The sequence below is a fragment of the Plecotus auritus genome (assembly GCF_963455305.1).
Source record: "Plecotus auritus genome assembly, chromosome: 2".
NCBI classification, from domain to species: domain Eukaryota; kingdom Metazoa; phylum Chordata; class Mammalia; order Chiroptera; family Vespertilionidae; genus Plecotus; species Plecotus auritus.
The window spans coordinates 111,998,652-112,018,813 of NC_137771.1; the positions used below are offsets into that span (position 1 = coordinate 111,998,652).

At 46.0% G+C, this 20,162-nt stretch overlaps 1 protein-coding gene across 1 annotated transcript in view; it reads right to left on the bottom strand.

The window, feature by feature from the left end:
* The window catches only part of SLC9A9 (solute carrier family 9 member A9), a gene marked incomplete at its 3' end in the record, with an annotated part of 980,651 nt that overhangs the window by 790,675 nt on the left and 169,814 nt on the right, over window positions 1-20,162 (bottom strand). The window contains 2 exon segments of the mRNA XM_080654659.1: window positions 283-359; window positions 1,816-1,893. Coding sequence (XP_080510785.1) covers window positions 283-359; window positions 1,816-1,893 — 155 coding nt within the window.

Genomic DNA, 20,162 nt, shown 5'->3' on the forward strand with positions numbered 1-20,162 from the left:
AAAAAAAAAAACACAGGGAAATAATGAAAATTGGTAAGTTGACAGCATTGTCCACAAGCTTAGAATTTGAATCCATTATAAATTTCAGATCTCCATATTATAGAACTACTAAAGATCAAACTTTGCTATAAAGTGATGAACATTTGTTGAGAGTCCACACCTCTCAGAACCTCTGCCAATATGTAAGAACAACGTGTAGGGATGTGTAGAAATTCAAGAGAAACTGCTACAAGATCAGCTGCCCACCAGCCTCATAGAATTTGAGCCCCAAATGTCATTTACCCTACAACAATACAGGAGATGGCAGTTTCCAGGAAGGCGTATGTTAAAATAGATCCTAAGTTTTGAAAAAAGTGTCTCTGGGGAGAAAAATATATATTTTTATTGTCCGTCAGCATTTTTGTTAGTGTAACAGAAAATAAAAATAACATGCATTTTACTGCTTTCTCCTTTCCTTACTGCTTAAGCAAGTTTTGTTGTTGGAGCCCCAGTTCCTGGCCTTCTTGTACAATAAGACTTACCTAATCTACACTGCAAGGACAGAAGTTTCTCAAAGAAGTAGGGGAAACACATGGAAGGTAATGGAGTAGAGATGACAGAAACAAGTCCCAGGCCTGGCAGGCTAAGAGAAAGGAAGGAACTGGGCAATGTCCATGCAGGGGTCTGGCAAGAGAGTTTTTAGGAAGCTTGCTGTCACTGGAACCACTTAGCATTTAAAAATACCATTCTTAAATATTTAAGTTGCCTTTTTACTTTTATTATTAGATCTCTGACTTATATGCTATGAAACAAACTTTAATCACCTACAAAAATTTATTTTGAAGACATACAAAATGACATCTAGTATCGGGGCTGGGTGGAGAAGAATGCCCTGAATAAACCAGTCTCCTAAATCTTTTCAAGAGATTGCTTGGGAAAACTCTCCCCTAGTTCTGTAAGTGGGGCCTGAGTAGCCAGAACTGATAGCAAGAGGGAGCCCAGAGTCCACAAGAAAATCAGGTCTTCATTGAGCAAGCAGCCCAGCTTCTGGCATAGGAACCCACAGGTCCACAGGCACTGCCCAGGAATCTGGGCAGGAGGGCAGCAGAATAGCAGCCTCATAGCCTCTGCCACTCAAACTCTGAGGCCAGAGCCTCACTCTAGGTACAGGGATGGATCACTGCCCTGCCAGCTCTGCACACCAGACTGCACCTGAGTAATGGCAGAGGTGCCTGCAGCTGTGAGGCTGGGCCTCTGCTCTGGGAGCACCAAGAGCAGAGCACAAGCACAGCTTTCCTGAGCTCTCACCCTGCGAGCTAACCCCATGCTAGTTCACAGCCTACTCTTGATTATACCCATAGAATAATAATTTCCAATAGAAACATATTGTGGACCATATATGTCATTTAAATTTTTCTAGTAGTTACATTAAAATATGTTTTAAAAAATCAAAATTAATTTTCACAATATTTTTATTCAACCCCATATACCCAAAACATTATCATTTCTACATGAAATCAAATATACAACATTATTGAGATATTTTACATTCTTTCTTAATACTAGGTCTGAGAAATCTAATGCATGTTTTACACTTAAAGCACATTTCATTCTGACTAGCACACTTCAAAGGCTTAGTTGCTGCATGTGGCTAATGGTCAGTGTGCTAGCCAGAGCAAGTTCAGAAGAATTTCAAGTATGTCAGATTTTAACCTATATCACATAATCTAAGATAATGATATTCTTACCAAATAGGTAAACCCATAAAATAACTGTTTTGTCAGTAGTGCTGATAAAATCCTCTCCTTGATGATAAAGAAGTCACCATAAACTTACCTTCTTCAGGCTATATCCTGCATGAAATATAATTGGTGGCAGTAAGACATTGAAGAACATTTCTGGGTCAAATGTCATCTGCCAAAAAAAAAATGAAACTGCAGTTAGGAAGACACTCCTTTGGGTCACTAAAAATGTGTTTTAAAAATACCATTATATCACCTTCTCTAAGGTTGTATGAGACACATAAAGATCCTATCAAATTAGCAGAAATGAAAATAAGAGAAAATGTGAACTTAGATATTTGTCAGTGCAATATAACTGTAAGGTAATATTTGTGTATTTTCTAGAGCCAACAGCAACAAATCTCAGTGAAACTCTGCTGGGCAAAGAAAACTTTTCCCTCTTATTTTGCTTAGTTTTTAAATGTTTTGAGTATATGCAGTTGAATAAAAATATTGTGAAAATTATTGACTTTGAGAGAGAGAGGAAGGGAGAGGGAATAGAGAGATAGAAACATGGATGAGAAATGTCATCTATTGGCTGGCTCCTGCATGCCCCTTACTGAGGATCAAGCCTGAAACCCAGGCATGTGCCCTGACCAGGAATTGAACCAGTGACCTCTTTGTTCATGGGTTGACATTCAACCACTGAGCCACACAGTTTATTGGCTTTTGTTTCAATGTTAAGTTAAACTTGGCCATAAAAAGTTTGCTTGGTGTGAAGTCATGTAAAATAAGATGTAGAAATTTTTGAATTCAGTATCTACAATTTGTCTGAAAATGAAAATACTTAATCTTTAAAACCTTCCTTAGGCTCATCCTCTTCATTCCCACTCGACCAGAACATTTCAAAAATCAGAGTGCCCCATTCCTGCATGAAAGTTAACTAGTGTCTTTTGAGCTGCATTTACTAGCGCATCCAGAGGGAACTGGCAAGCTAAGAATGGCATGCAGCACGCACATATTTATTTGTGTATACAAAGCAGATTTGTGTTGCTCTCAGACTTGCTATAAATTCAGGAACTGCTACATCAGAGTTCTGGGAGTAACTCCATACCCAGACAGTTTCTCAGAAATGGCTGGATCTGTGCTGCACCAACCTCCAGATGGGGATCCCATGTGCCATTTCTGAATGTTCATTCAAACCATGGCCTTGGAGGTGAATCTTCTTTTTAAGGCACAAACAATTAAAATCTCTCATCTATATAATAAAGAGCCAGGGTCCTACCTACCATAACTACCAAAGGCTCAACCAGACTGGAAGTCAGTGCTGGGTTGCCATGGCAACCCAGCACTGACTGAGGCATTGACTGAGCACTGACTGAGGCACTGCTGGGGCTGTGGATCAGGCCCAGAGAGAGGCCTACAGAGAGAGAGGCAGGGTCTGATCCGTAGCCTCTGTGGCAGCCATTGATCAGAACTTGCCTCTCTTTCTCTCCCGGCATTGCCAACAGCTGTGCCTCCATTTCTCTCCAGGCCTCCATGGAGGCTGCTGATTAGCCCCACCTTTCTGATCAGACCCCGTTGATAGGCCTAGATATGCTGACTGGCATAGAAACTGACCAATCAAAACCAAATCTGGGTGAATGTAAGGAGCCAATGGCTGCCTAGGAGGCAGAGGTTTTGATGCTGACTGGCATAGAAACTGACCAATCAGAACCAAATTGGCCAGCAGAGGAGGGCAGTTGGGGGTGAGTTCAGGCCAGTAGGTGAGGGCAGTTAGGGGTGATCAGACAGGCAGAGGCAGTTAGGGGTGATCAGGCCAGCAGGGGAGAGCAGTTAGGGGTGAGATCAGGCCAGCAGGGGAGGGCCATTGGGGTTGAGATCAGGCCGACAGGCGAGGGCAGTTGGGGGCGAGATCAGGACGACAGGGGAGGGCTGTTGGGGGCGAGATCAGGATGGTAGGGGAGGGCATTTGGGGGTGAGATCAGGCCAGCAAGAAAGGGCAGTTAGGGGTGATCAGGCAGGCAGAGGCATTTGGGGGTGAGATCAGGCTGGCAGGGGAGAGCAGTTGGGGGCTCAATCAGGCCAGCAGGGCAGGGCAGTTAGGGGTGATCAGGCAGAGGCAGTTAGGGGTGATCAGGCAGGCAGGCAGAGAGGTTAGGGCAATCAGGCAGGCAGGCAGAGGGGTTAGAGGCAATCAGGCAGGCAGACAGGTGAGTGATTAGGAGCCAGCAGTCTCAGATTGTGAGAGGGGTGTCTGACCTGGTTTAGGCCCTATCCCACAGGGATCGGGTCTAAACCAGCGGTCAGACATCCTCTGAGGGGTCCCTAATTGGAGTGGGTGCAGGCTGGGCTGAGGGAAACCCCCATCCATGCACGAATTTCATGCACCAGGCCTCTAGTCTATATTAATAAAAGTGTAATATGCTAATTAGGCTGGATAGACCGAATGTCTTCCAGACATCATTCCAGACGTCCTTCCTGACAAAGCTGGAGGTGTGGCCAGCCTGCAAACTGCCCACAGCTCCTTGCCCAGGCCAGCCCTGCCCCCCAGTGGGGGCCCCCACCCTGATCAGGGGCGTGGCCAACCTACAAACCCCACGGCCCCTCACCCTGGCCGGCCCCACTCCCCAGTGGTTCCCCCCACCCCAATCCGGGGCCCCCTTCAGGGCAGGTCAGCTGGCCCCCACCCATGGACCAGGCCTCTATCCTATATAATAAAAGGGTAATATGCAAATTGACCCTAATAGCAGAACAACCAGAATGACTGCTAGACCAGTCACTATGAGGCGCATGACCACCTCTTGGTTCTTTTCCCCAGCCGGCAGGCTCCAATCTCCTAATGGCCACCTGCGGCAGGGGCGGGGCCAGCGAGTGGGCGGGAACAGCTGACCTCTCAGTCCCTTCCCCTGGCCATCAGGCACTGATCACCTGATGGTGAATGGGGAACGGGGGTGAGTGGCAGCAGGGGGTGGGGCTGGCTGCGGGCAGCTGGGGAAGATGGCCCTGATTGCAGGCCAGGCCTAGGGACTGTACCCTCACATGAATTTCATGCACTGGGCCTCTAGTTATAGTATCAGGGGGAATATCTAAGCTAGGGGTGAATGGGAAGAGTAGAAAGATAAAAATATTTCAGCTAAATACACTAGGCATTTAAGATACAAATACTGAGACCAGCACATCCACTACCACTTTCTGTGACAATGGAAATTTCTGTAACTAGCCACGCAAGTTATTGAGCAAGGGAGTGTAAGTTAGTGCAACTGAGGAAGTGCATCTGTGGCTAGCTACTATTGGGCAACACATTTATAGACAGTTACTGGAATTTAAAAATCTTATCATTCAGTGTTTAGATGCTCTATCATCCTATAAAGTATGGCTAATTTGGAGCAATATACCTAAATTCTATATGAAAGAATTATGGATGCTTCATGAAAGCAGTAAGATTTTCAAATATTGGGAATTAATTCTTAAAATATCAGATAGCATGGGGGACACAAAAATATCAATATGTTGCCCTGACCGATTTGGCTCAGTGAATAGAGCATCGGACTGCGGACTGAGGGGTCCCAGGTTCGATTCCGGTCAAGGGCATGTACCTTGGTTGCGGGCACATCCCCGATGGGGCGTGTGCAGGAGGCGGCTGATCGATGTTTCTCTCTCATCGATGTTTCTAACTCTCTATCCTTCTCCCTTCCTCTCTGTAAAAAACAAATAAAATATATTAAAAAATATATATATATCAATATGTTCACCAGGATGCAATAGTGTTCTCTATTATCTCATACTAGAGGCCTGGTACATGAATTCATGCACAGGTGGGGTCCAGCCAGCCCGCCCCAATTGGGGCTGATTGGGCTGGGCTGGCTGGGGGGAAGGGCCACAGGCAGTTGATGGGCTGGCCCTGCCCCGTGGTCAAACTCCCAGTTGAACTACAGGTTGAACTCCTGGTCAAGGGGACTATTTGCATATTAGCCTTTTATTATATAGGATATGTACCAGTATTAGGCTAGGAATGGTCTAGTCATATGTTCACAGAGATAAACAACTTGAAAACTTTCAAGAATAGAAAGGAAATGTACCCAGTTTAATTTCCAAGTTCATCAGACAGTAATAGATACAAAATTCATTTGGGACTGAGTATTAAAGCATCTGGCAACTTAATATGACGTATATGAGACGAAATACCACCTTAATAGGGGACTGTGATTTATGTGGCATATTACTTCCAAAGAGCACTTCAAAAACATTTTTTCACCAACTCTGACAATATTCCTGAGTGGCAGCTGGCAAATGCAATGATCCCCATTTCCAGAGATAGGAGCAGAGATGCACAACAGCCCGGTGCTCATTGGTGTGACAGGGACATCACAGGGATTGAGTGCATATGTGTGGGCAAGCTAAATGTGTTCTAACATAACTGTTTAAAGCAAGATTTAAGAGTGTTTAAGAGAATTTGGGACTCAGAAGTAGTCCCAATTTCAGCAATTCCCAACTCCTTTAGAAAAGTAAAAGTGGCTAACACAATAATGTTTTCGATAATCTCCAGTGCTTTGTTTGTTAAACATTTAATAAGTCTCATCTCTGCTGCAAAGTTGATGGGTAGACTGAATTCATGAAGGTCACAGTCAAAGAAGAAAAGACTGTGCAATTTCAGTACGAGGCAGGGAGCTAAATTATAATAGTTCTCTAGGACAGAGAGCAGTCTGGACTTGCTGACCCTACAGACAGGCTTGGTGATGAAACAGCATATGAGCTGGGTTTGAAGGATGGGTAGGAGCCTATCTGTAGGGCATCAACATGCAGAACCCTGCTCCTTTGTCTGCCCTGAGGACAGTGGGCCAGGATTCACCAAGCCACAGAGGAAACACAGCTTCCTGGAGTTGCAGTTCTACTTGATAGCAAGTAATTTGAAATATTAAAATAAATGCAGCTATAGTAAAAACTGATATTCAAAATGTGTATATATTTTGAATACAAATTGGATACTTCAAAGAGATACTCCTGGCAGGAGGCTTTGGGATGCGGAGACAGCTCAAGGGTGGGCATTTCCTTTCCTATGCCCACTTCATACTTTGGGATGAGAAGCACCAGGTGGGAGAAAAAATAGATTCAGCGTATCTGATGAAAATATAGCAGACACTAATTAGATGACCTATTTAACATATCTGAACCCCAGTTTCTTCCGCAACATGGGCATGCAAAGGCCTACTTCCTAGAGTTGCTTTTGTGAATTAAATATAAAGACAGGTGTTAAGGCTGCTACTTCCCACCAGCCCTGGTTGTTTCTCCAGAAATGTTCGGTGTACCTGAATCTAAATGAGAGAAACTGTTGAAGCAATAGGTGGAGGGCAGGCATATTTGGAGAACATGGATAGACACATAGGGCTCCTGAGGTATGGAGGAGGAGGTTAAGCCCTGTCATGTGGATGCTACCCAGACAAGAAATCTCCCTCTGACCCAATGGAGATGGATTTAAACTGTATTCATTCAAACGTGGACAACAGTAGAGATATTTGACATAAGCAGGACTAAACAAGAAATGGTTTAGTGGGAGTATATATATCTGTATAATTTTTTAGGGCTAATCATTAGGTAATGTCAGATGTCCATAGTGTTTGATTCAGCAACACGTTATCTGAAAATCTGTCCTGCAGATATGCTTACACATGTGTGGTATGACATAAGGACAAGAATATGCATTGCAGATAAAAGAATGGAAAAGAAGAAAACACTGTGGATGCTTGAGCCTTGGACTGGTTACATAAATTATGGTGCAATCTGTAAAACTGAATCCTATGCAACTGTTAGAAAGGCTAAAGAACTTATAAAATTTGTTGTCAAGTCAAAAGAGCAAGGTGTGAAACAGCATTCTGGTATGTTTAACAAAAACTGCTATGGGCTCACCACACCCCATTTCCTCTGTGTTCTGGCCAGACACCCAGACTACTCTTCCTGTGGTCACATGCGTCTATATGATAAAGGTCTGGCCAATTGCAAGCCATTCCCAAGCCTGCTCCCCCTAACCCTCTCAATCATCATGTTCTGTCTTCCTGCCTTTGTTGGCTCATAGAAAGACATCTGACAGAGGCCCCAAGTCCCTGGAACTGACGCAGCCATCAAATTAAAGGACACTGTGACAATCTATGACTCCTGGAGAAGACTGTACTGCTCCTGTCTGGATTTGGACATGAGCAATAAACCTCTATTGTTACATCATTGAGATTTGGGGGTAGTTTGTTAAAGCACTCGGCTTATTTCATGAGTTGTATGAAAACAGGGGAGTCTCTCATTTACTTGTGCACACAAAAATGTATGTATACATAGTATTGGTTGCCTCCTGGAAGGTTAAGGAGGAGAACATGGTGACAGGCAGGGGATGGGAATGGAAGAGGATTTTCTGTGTGCATTTACTGAGAGTGACTCTCTCTGTCCTGGCTTCATATCTACAGCTACAGAGAGACCACAGTTCAGAGGGAAAGATGTACAGTGCACCCCAGCATCTGTGCCATTGTGACACACACAGAAAATGATCACACTGAGTCAGTGGGGGAAATTAGGAAATGTATGAGACTGCTTGGGGCTGAAAGGATGAGACTAGGGCTCTGACCATCCTGGGCCTGAGAACAAAGGGATTGGTACCTCGTGGTGCAACTGCAACCCCTCAGCACACCAGCTGGGGAGCACTGTGCACATTTCCCTCACCCACCCCAGGAAACAGAGTGACTAGTCTGATTAGTGAGTTGGAGAAAATAAAATGAAAGCGTGCAGCTTATCCTTTCTCCCCAACCACCACCTTGGCCATGTTTTAGAATCAACCTGCTTGCTGGAAGGTGCAGCCCTAAGCTTGTCTAAGAGCAGAGCCCAGCAGAAAGGCCTCTGCTGTCCAGCTGGGTCTGTGGTTGCATGGGTAAGCCTTGCTAATTCTTGAGTGATGTGCAAGCCACTCAGAAACAAAGCCTCCTTATTTTGCCCAGCTTTTTATCTCCATCTTTCTCACTAATGTATCTATGTCTCAACTAGTTATAAAATCAGGTGGGCAAAGACATACTGAATGACCCCTTCAAGATTCCAACCGACCCTTCTGTGCCTTTGGAACCTTGAGCCACATGAAGGTATTATCTACTAAAAAAATAAATTAAAGGAATTGAGAGATGAGAGAGAGAGAGAGAGAGAGAGAGAGAGAGAGAGAGAGAGAGAGAAGATGTCTTGGATAGATTAGTTTGAAGGGGCCTCAAGATTGGCCTAGAGGAAGGGAAGCCACTATCAGGTTTCAGTTAAAGTGAGCACATGGTAATTGCAATGTGAACGGAGGTGGCTGTAACAGAATGGAAAGAAAGGAGCCAACCCAGAAGATATTCATTCAGCAAATCTTTACTTAGAACAAGCCAGGCATGTGGCAAGGAGGTTTGGCAGGGCTTGCAGGTGAAATGGACAGGCGAAAATGAAAAGCCCCAGAAGGTACCTATGTTCTTATACCTGGGTGAAGGACAGAGCACATATGCTTGGGAAGGATCTGACTTGGTAGAGGTAAGAAGGGTGGGAAAAACTGAGGGCTAAATGAGGCCTCAGATACTGAGTGCAAGAAACTTTGGAATATGTGCTGGGTGGAAAGATCAGTCAGGGTCAAAGAGAAATGATCTGGAATCATCAGCACAGAAGAAATGATTTGATGAGTAGAGGTGGGCTCTCAAAGGACATGAGTGCCATAGAGAAGAGGACTGGGACAAAATCCTGGGACAGGGAGGAAGTGGTACCACCATGGAGACAATGAAGGAACAGTCAGAGGAGGGAGAAGGCTGAAGTAGGGGTCACAGAGAGCCCCAGGAAGTACAGGGTACGAGAGAGGAGTTGCTCCCTCCTTCAGACACCCAGTTACACTGCAACCTCAGATAAACAACACTTTTCCAGAATAATTTCTTAGTACTGCTTTTGGGACATACTCTCTCCCAATTATTCATTATTTATCTGAAATTTAATAGAGAGAGAGAGAGCGCTCACCAAGAATAAAAACAAGTGAGCGTATGTGTGGACCTTGCTGGCTGGGAATGAACCAGGAACAACTGACTCTATCTACACTCCTTGATGTCAATGACTGGGGAAATAAGTTTGAGCATGCAACAGAAATTCTCTGGATATGCCTAGCTGGTGTGCCTCAGTGGCTGAGCATCATCCTATGAACCAGGAGGTCACAGTTCAATTCCCACTCCAGCATATGCCAGGGTTGTGGGTTCGATCCCTAGTAGGAGGTGTGCAGGAGGCAGCTGATCAATAATTCTCTCTCACCATTGGTGTTTCTATTTCTATCTCTCCTTTCCTCTCCGAAATCAATAAAAGAAAAAAAATTAAATAAATCATCTGGATTTCATAATTAGGGAGTGGTTGGTGATCCTTTTCAACTGATTTCAAACAAGAAGTAGGTGCCCAGGGGTAAGGGAAGGTGAACAACAAGAATGTGGCAGCAGTGGTCTCTGGACCTCGGAGGAGTGGAATGGCAGGCTCTGCCAGGAGCCTGGTCGATGGTTGTTCTATGAGGGTAAGGGCTGAAGGAGCAGGAACCAAGGCCAGGGGCCACAGAAGGAGGAGGCCACAGAGCAATCTTATCTAATAAAAGAGTAATATGCAAATTGACTGCACCTCTGCTACCCCCAACAGCCACGCCCACCAGCCATGCCCACTGGCCAATCAGGAGGGAATATGCAAATAAACCCAACCAAGATGGCTGCAGCCACAGAGAGCAGGAGGGAAGCTTGGGTATCCCGGCGATGGAGGAAGCCAAGCTTTCGGCACACCCTGGCTGGCCCAGGCCTCCACTTAAGGCTACAAAGTTTCAATTATAGAAGATAAATAAATCCCAACAAAAATGGCGGCAGCCACAGAGCTGGAGAGAGCAGGAGGCTAGGGTTGCCCCCGGCGATGGAGGAAGCCAAGCTTCCTGCACACCCTGGCCGACCCAGGCCTCTGCTTAAGGCTACAAAGTTTCAATTATAGAAGATAAATAGATCCCAACAGAAATGGCTGCCACCACGGAGGGAGCAGAAGGCTTGGCTCTGCTCCAGGCTACAAAGTTTCAATTGTAGAAGATAAATAAATCCCAGAAACCAGGGCCTCTGCTTGGGTTGCCGGGGGGCATGGCCGGCCTGCAAACCACCACAGGCCCCTTGCCCAGGCCACCCCACATCCCAAGGGAACCCCCACCCTGATCTGGGACACCCTTCAGGGCAAACCAGCTGGCACTCACCCGTGCACCAGGCCTCTATCCTATCCAATAAAAGAGTAATATGCAGATTGACCATCACTCCAACACACAAGATGGCTGCCCCCATGTGGTCAAAGATCCTGCCCCCATGTGGACACAAGATGGCCACCACAAGATGGCCAGCAGGGGAGGGCAGTTGGGAGGGACCAGGCCTGCAAGGGAGGGCAGTTGGGGGTGATCAAGCCTGCGGGGGAGGGCAGTTAGGGGTGACCAGGCCAGCAGAGGAGGGAAGTTGCGGGCAAACAGGCTGGCAGGGGAGCAGTTAGACATCAATTAGGCTGGCAGGGGAGTGGTTAGGGGGTGATCAGGCCAGCAGGCAGAAGCAGTTAGGGACAATCAGGAAGGCAGGCAGGCAAGCAGTTGGGAGCAAGCAGTCCTGGATTGTGAGAGGGATGTCCGACAGCTAAATGGGCAGTCAGACATCCCTCGAGGGGTCCCAGATTGGAGAGGGTGCAGGCTGGGCTGAGGGACACCCCACCCGCCATGCACGAATTTTGTGCACTGGGCCTCTAGTGAAAACATAAAATGTGAGGGGAGAAGTCTAGGGAGGCAAGGAAGGAATATGAACAGAAAAAGAGAATGAGTTAACATTTTTTAAGAGTGGGGAGAAATCCTACTCTCATAATTGAAATCTGTGGAATGACCTGGTAAACAGATGGTTATTCAAAGTCAGAAGCATTCTTCCCTTCATTCCAAATGTTTCCTATGGAGCCCTGGTACTTGGTAGGCTTACTCAGGAAATAGACCTTACCTTATGCTGGTTGATGTGTAAGAAACACCATGTCACAGTCACACAGACTGTCAGAGAGGGAGGATGCCTCAGCAGTCAGCCATCCAGGGGTTTGAAAACTGATCTAGCCAAAGCCCAGGCTCTGTGTAGGAGGTGGTGGCAACAGAAAGTGGGGGCAGCTCTCTGGCGCCCCCTAACTCTGCCTTCTAATTTCTGCCTGAGCAGCTTTAATGTCACCAGTTTCACACCAATTTCAGATTTTCTTTGAACAAAGGGATCCTGTGCTAAAACATGTTTGCAACCCTAACCTAATACCATCCCCCAGAAATGTTAAGGGACATGTGAAAGGTCACCAGGCCACTCACAGCCACCACTGTTAGAAATCCTAAACAAGAACTGTTTCTATTTTATTATATTTACTAGTGGCCTGGTGCATGGAATTCATGCACAGTGGGGGCGGGGGGTGGGGCGTGGTATGTGTCCCTCAGCCCAGCCTGCACCCACTCCAATCTGGGACTCCTCGAAGGATATCCTACTGCCGGTTTACAAGGATCAGGCCTAAACTGGAAGTCGGACATCCCTCTTGCAATCCAGGACTGCTGGCTCTTAAGTGCTCACCTGCCTGCCTGCCTGATTGCCCCTAACCACTCTGCCTGCTGGCCTGCTTTCCCCCAACTTCCCCCCACACTGGCCTGCTCGCCCCAAATGCTCCCCCCCACCAGCCTGATCACCCCCAACTGCCCCCCATGCCAGTGTGCTTGCCCCGAACTGCCCCCCTGCCAGCCTGCTTGCCCTCAACTGCGCCCCCTGCTTGCCTGCTCACCCCCACCTCCCCTCCCCACTGGCACCCCCACCTCCCCTCCCCACCGGTCTGCTTGCCCCCAACTGTCCCCCTGCTGGCCTGCTCACTCCAAACTGCGCCCCCCCCCCCCGCTGTCCTGATCACCCCCAACTGACCCCCACTGATGGCCTGCTTGCCCCCAATTGGCCCCCCTGCTGGTCTGCTCACCCCCAACTGTCCCCCCCCCAGCCTGATCACCCCTAATGCCCCCCCCCACCGGCCTGATCACCCACAACTGCCGTCCCATCCTGGCCTGATCACCCACAACTGTGCTCCCCTCTTGGCCTCTAACTGCCTCTACCTCAGCCCCGCTACCATGGCTTTGTCCAGAAGAACGTCCAGAAAGTCTCCTGGAAGGTCTCCCAGTCTAATTAGCATATTACCCTTTTATTAGTATAGATAGAGGCCTGTTGCATGGGCGAGGCCAGCTGGTTTGCCCTGAAGGGTGTCATGGATCAGGGTAGGGGTTCCCTTGGGACATGGGGTGGCCTGGGTGAGGGGCCTGTGGTGGTTTGCAGGCCGGCCACACCCCCATGGGGTGAGGGTCCCCGCTGGGGGGGCGTGGCCAGCCTGGGTGAGGGGCTGAGGGCTGTTTTAAAGCTGGCCACACCCCCTCCAGGGTGGGGGGTCCCGCTGGGGGGCCTGGCCAGCCTGGGTTAGGGGCTGAGGGCCATTTTCAGGCTGGCCACAGCTCCTTCAAGGTTGGGTTCCTGCTGGGGTACCTGGCCAGCCTGAGTGAGGGGTTGATGGCTGTTTGCAGGCTGGCCATGCCCCCCAGTGGGGACCCTCACCCCATGGGGGCATGGCCAGCCTGGGTGAGGGTCTGAGGGCTGTTTTTAGACTGGCCACACCCCCTTCAGGGTGGGGTTACCTGTTTGGGGTGCCTGGCCAGCCTGGGTGAGGGGCTGATGGCTGTTTTTAGGCTCACCATGCCTCCCAGCAGGGACTCTTACTCCATGGGGGCATGGCCAGCCTGGGTAAGGGGCTGAGGACCATTTTCAGGATGGCCACACCCCCTTCATGGTTGGGGGTCCTGCTGGGGTGCCTGGCCAGCCTGGGTGAGGGGCTGAGGGCCGTTTTCAGGCTGGCCACAGCCCCTGGCAACCCAGGCCCCCAGCCACTCCTTGAGTAGAGACCAGGGCTGGCTGGAAGCTTGGCTTCCTCCATTGCCAGGGGCAACCCAAGCCTCCTGCTAGTTCCAGCTCCATGGCCATGGCCATCTTTGTTGGGTTAATTTGCATACTCGCTCCTGATTGGCTGGTGGGCGAAGCGGAGGGACAGTCAATTTGCATGTTTCTCTTTTATTAGTTTAGATGTCCTGAATTTTGTTTTAAATACTTTTAAATTATGTATCAGAGTTAAGGTCTCTCCCTCCACCTCTATTAGAACTAAGCAATACCCTGAAGTTAGAAAGTGTTCTTTCCATAACTGTATTCCTGTACTTTATATATATGCATCCATAAGCAATACTAGTAATTAGTATTATTTGTGTATTTTAAATTTTACATAGTGATGTCAGCAGAATGGCAGCATAAGAGTGCACCTTGTCCTCAGCCCCTGAAATTTCAACAAGTTAACCAACTATAATTCAACAAAGAAATCCCTGCTCAAGACAGACACGTGCCTGATAGACTGCATATTGAAACATCTAAAGGTGGGCAACTGGAAATAAACAGGGAGACAAGAAGGGAGGAAAGCTCAGATGACACGCAGACAGAGCCCTGCAGTGGGGAGCTCACAGCCCGGCCAAAAGAGGAAGGAAACTGGCAATAGCAGGTGCTTCCTTCAACCAGGAGGAACAAAGAGCTGTGGGGAGCAGCCCAGCAGGGCGAACAGTGAGAGAGTAAACAGTGTCTGAGTTAGCAGATCCCTGACAGAGCATGAGGTTCTGTCTTGCTGCTCTCTACTTTTGGGCTGAGTGGTGGTATGTCAGAGAAAGAAATGGAACCACAGAGCCCTGCCACTACTATGACTCCCCAGACTCACCTCCCATTGCCCTTGGAATCTGGTTCAGGAGCACATTATCTGTAAAACAAGAGCTGTTACAGTAAAACTGCCATTTCCCTCTGTGACTAATCCCCACAAGGGGTGCTTGGGACAGGACTCCACAGAGGCCAGTGGTTGCTAATACTAACCCCACCTCCAAGCAGCATGGCTGTAGCATCTTATGGAAGCATGCAATGTGGAAGTCAAGACTGGGAGATCACATTGATAAAAATCTTGCAATTCAGCACCATCTACTGGAAAATAGTAGAAAGACTTGTTCAGAGATAAATGTGTAGGCAATGGAGAATAGCAAATACCATAAGTAACCATGGTAATGAGGATGATAAGAAAGAAAATGAAGAATACCCAGAGAGCAAGCTGGAGAACACTCAGAGAGCAAGATGGAAATATGTGATGTGAATGATAGAGATTTCAAGATTGCCATTCTGAAAATATTCAGCGAGATGCAAGGAAATATAGACAGGCAATTTAGTGCACTCAGAAAACAAATCAATGAACAAAATGAGTACTTTACCAAAAAGATTGAAACTTTTAAAAAGAACCAATCATACATCCTGGAAATGAAGCATGAAATTAAGGAGATAAAGAGTGAACTACTGAGCATAGAAAACAGAGTCAAGCAGATGGAGGAAAGAATTAGTGAGAGCAAATGTATGAATCAAGAAATGATGCAGAGGGAAGAAGAGATATACCTGAGCATAAATAAAAATTAAGGAGCTCTATGAGATCTTTCTGACTCCATCAGAAAAAGCAATATTAGAATTATAGTCATTGTGGAGGAGGAAGAGAAGGAACATGGGATGGAGAGTTTATTCAAACAAATAATGGATGAGGACTTCCCAAATCTATGGAAAGTAACTAGACCCTCGAATCCAAGAAGCAAACAGAACACCTAGTTACCTCAATCCACAGAGGCCCTCTCCAAGGCACTAGGTATTAAAACTGTCAAAAACTAATGAAAAACAAAAAATTCTCAAAGCAGTGAGGGAAAAGGAAGAAGTTACCTACAAAGAAAAACTGATCAGAATTGCATCCAACTTCTCAGCAGAAACTGTACAAGCCAAAGGAGAGTGAAATCAAATATTCAAATGTGTGAACGAGAGAAATTGCTATCCATAAATAATATATCCAGCAAAATTATCCTTTAAATATGAAGGAGAAATAAATACATTCACAGACATACAGAACCTGAGGGAGTTTATTACCAAAAAACCTCCATTGCAAGAAATGCTCAAGGGAATTATTCTACTTGAAACAAAGAACATAAGGTCACAACAATATGAGTAAGATCACCAAAAAACTTACAGCATAAACAGAGATAATTTGTGACAAGAAAAAAAAAAAAAAAAACAACAACATCATCATAAAAGGGAGGGGGTTAAGGTCTGAACTGGCAAAGGAGGTCAGATGCACTCAAAGGGAAAAAAAGCTATGGACTATATGCAACTTTATTTTTTATAAACCTAATGGTAACCACACATAAAAATCCCCAAACCAAGACATATAGCTTAAAAAAAAGAGGAAACAGAGAAACAAAGAATGGAATACCATCAAACAAAAACAACAGACAGAAGCACAAAGGAAAAGAACCAGTGGAGGCACAGAGCTACCAGAAAACTAAAGATAAAATGGCTATAAGAAATCACCATAAATCAATAATTACCCTAAATATAAATGGTTTGAATTCACCAATAATGACGCACAAAGTAGCAGAATGGACAAAAAATAAAATAAAACTCAACTATGTGCTATCTACAAGAATCAGATCTAAGCTGCAAAAACAAAGGTAGATTCAAAGTAAAAGGGTAGAAAATGATTCTCCAAGCAAATAACATCCACACATACACAAAAAAGCAGGTATAACCATACTTATTTCTAACAAAATAGATTTCAAGATAAAAAGAGACAAAGATGGACACTTTATAATGATAAAAGGAACAATACATCAAGAAAACATAACACTTCTTAATATATATGCACCCAACCATAGAGCACCAAAATATATAAAACAACTACTCACAGAACTAAAGGGAGAAACAGATCAAAACACAATCATAGTTGGGGACCTTAATACTCCATTGACAGCTCTGGACAGATCAACCAAACAAAAAATCAATAAAGAAATATCAGCTTTAAATGGAACACTAGACCAAATGGACATAATTGACATTTACAGAACCTTTCAACCCAGAGCATCAGATTATACATTCTTCTCCATGCACATGGAACATTTTCGAGGATAGACCAGATGTTGGGTCACAAAATTAGCATCAACAAATTCAAGAAAATTGAAAGTATACTAAGCATATTCTCTCACCATGATGCTTTGAAATTAGAAATCAACTGCAAAAAAGGAAGTAAAGAAACCCCAAAATACATGGAGGTTAAACAACACACTACTAAAAAATGACCAAATCAAAGAAGAAATAAAAGATAAGATCAAAATATGTATAGAGACAAATAAGAATGATAATACAATATATCAAAACTTCTGGGATGCAGTGAAAATAGTAATAAGAGGGAAGTTGATATAATTACAGGCCTATCCCAAGTAAACAACCTAATATCACATCTTAAAGATTGAGAAAGAAGAACAAAAGTAACCCAAAGTCAGCAGAAGAAATGAGATAATAAAAATTATAGCAGAGCCCTAACTGGTTGGGCTCAGTGGATAGAGCATCAGCCTGAGAACTCAGGGGTCCCAGGTTTGATTCCAGTCAAGGGCATGTACCTTGGTTGCAGGCACATCCCCAGTAGGAGGTGTGTAGGAGGCAGCTGATCGATTATTCTCTCTCATCTATGTTTCTAACTCTCTATCCCTCTCCCTTCTCTCCCTTCCTCTCTGTAAGAAATCAATAAAATATATTTTTTAAAAATATATAGCAGAATTGAATGAAATAGAGAATAAAAAGACTATAAAAATTAATAAAACAAAGAGATGGTTCTTTGAAAAGCTAATCAAATTAATAAACCCCTTGCTAGAGTCACTAAGAAAAAAAAGGTAAAAGATCCATATAAACAAAATCAGAAATGAGAGAGAAGTCACCACTGACATCACAGATATACAAAGGATCATACTAGAATATTGTGAAAGACTATATGCCATAAAATTTAATATCCTAGAAGAAATTGGTAAGTGCCCAGAATTATCCTATCTAATAAAAGAGTAATATGCAAATTAACCAACACTCCACTACACCCTACAAGCCACACCCACCAGCCAATCAGGAGCGAGTATGCAAATTAACCCAACCAAAATGGCTGTGGCCACAGAGTGAGCAGGAGGCTTGGGTTTCCCTGGCAATGGAGGAAGCCAAGCTTCCTGCACACCCTGGCAGGCCCAGGCCTCCACTCAAGGCTACAAAGTTTGAATTATAGAAGATACATAAATCCCAACAAAAATGGCAGCAGCCATGGAGCAGGCAGGAGGCTTGGCTCCACTCAAGTCTACAAAATTTTAATTATAGAAGATAAATAAATCCCAGATACCAGGGCCTCCACTTGGGTGGCCGGGGGGCATGGCCGGCCTGCAAACCACCACAGGCCCCTCGCCCAGGCTGCCGCATGCCCCAAGGGAAACGCCACCCTGATCCCGGACACCCTTCAGGGCAAACCAGCCAGCCCCCACCCATGCACCAGGCCTCTATCCTATCTAATAAAAGAGTAATATGCAAATTCACCATCACTCCAACACATAAGATGGCTTCCCCCATGTGGTCAAAGATGGCTGTCCCCTTGTGGACACAAGATGGCCACCACAAGATGGCCAGCAGGGGAAGGCAGTTGGGAGGGACCAGGCCTGCAAGGGAGGGCAGTTGGGGGCAATCAAGCCTGCAGGGGAGGGCAGTTAGGGGTGACCAGGCTGGCAGAGGAGGGAAGTTGGGGGCGACCAGGCCTTCAGGGAAGGGCAGTTGGAGGGGACCCAGGCCTGCAGGGGAGGGCAGTTAGGGGTGACAAGGCCTGCAGGGGAGGGCAGTTAGCGGTGACCAGGCCTGCAAAGGAGGGCAGTTAGGGGTGACCAGACCTGCAGGGGTGGGCAGTTAGGGGGAAACAGGCTGGCAGGGGAGCAGTTAGGCATCAATCAGGCTGGCAGGGGAGTGGTTAGGGGGTGATCAGGCTGGCAGGCAGAAGCGGTTAGGGGTAATCAGGAAGGCAGGCAGGCGAGCAGTTGGGAGCCAGCAGTCATGGATTGTGAGAGGGATGTCCGACTGCCCGTTTAGGCCCGATCCCAGTAGGTTTGGACATCCCTCGAGGGGTCCCAGATTGGAGAGGGTGCAGGCTGGGCTGAGGGACACACCCCCATGCACGAATTTCGTGCACCAGGCCTCCAGTATATATATATTACCTTCCTAGACTAAATCAGGAAGAATGGGAAAATCTTTATAGAACTATCAGCAGTGAGAAAATTAAAACAACCATCAAAACTCTCCCCCAAAATAAATGTCCAGGACCAGATGGTTTCACCAGTGAATTCTACCATACTTTCAAAAAAGATTTAAAACCTATCCTTTTCAGACTCTTCCAAAAAATTAAAGAAGAGGCCAACATAACTTTAACACGTTTTATGCAGGCAATATAATCCTGATACCAAAAGCTGCCAAAGCTAACAGAAAGAAAGAAAACTACAGACTAGTATCTCTGATTAATACAGATGCAAAAATTCTAAACAAAATATAAGCAAATCAAATACAGTAGTACATCCAAAAAATAATATATCACAATTAAGTGGGATTCATTCCAGGGGCCCAAGGATGGTTCAATATATGTAAATCAATCAATGTAATACACTACACTAACAAAAGAATGTGTAAAAATCATATGATCTTATCAATAAATGCAGAAAAAGCATTTGATAAAATACAACATCCATTTATGATTAAAAACTCAATAAAATAGGAAAGTACCTCAACATAATAAAGGCCATCCTATCTAATAAAAGAGTAATATGCAAATTGACCATACCTCTGCTACACTCACAAGCCACGCCCACCAGCCAATAAGAAAGGAATATGCAAATAAACCCAACCAAGATGGCTGCAGCCACAGAGAGCAGGAGGGAGGCTTGGGTTTCCCTGGCAATGGAGGAAGCCAAGCTTTCCACCTGCCCTTGCCAGCCCAGGCCTCCACTCAATGCTACAAAGTTTCAATTATAGAAGATAAATAAATCCCAACAGAAATAGTTGCCACCACGGAGGGAGCAGAAGGCTTGGCTCCGCTCCAGGCTACAAAGTTTCAATTGTAGAAGATAAATAAATCCCAGAAACCAGGGCCTCCGCTTGGGTCACCGGGGGGTGTGGCCGGCCTGCAAACCACCACAGGCCCCTGGCCCAGGCTGCCCCACGCCCCAAGGGAACCCCCACCCTGATCCCGGACACTCTTCAGGGCAAACCAGCTGGCCCTCACCTGTGCACCAGGCCTCTATCCTATCTAATAAAAGAGTAATATGCAGATTGACCATCACTCCAACACACAAATGGCTGCCCCCATGTGGTCAAAGATCCTGCCCCCATGTGGACACAAAATGGCCACCACAAGATGGCCAGCAGGGGAGGGTAGTTGGGTGGGACCAGGCCTGCAAGGGAGGGCAGTTGGGGGCGATCAAGTCTGCAGGGGAGGGCAGTTAGG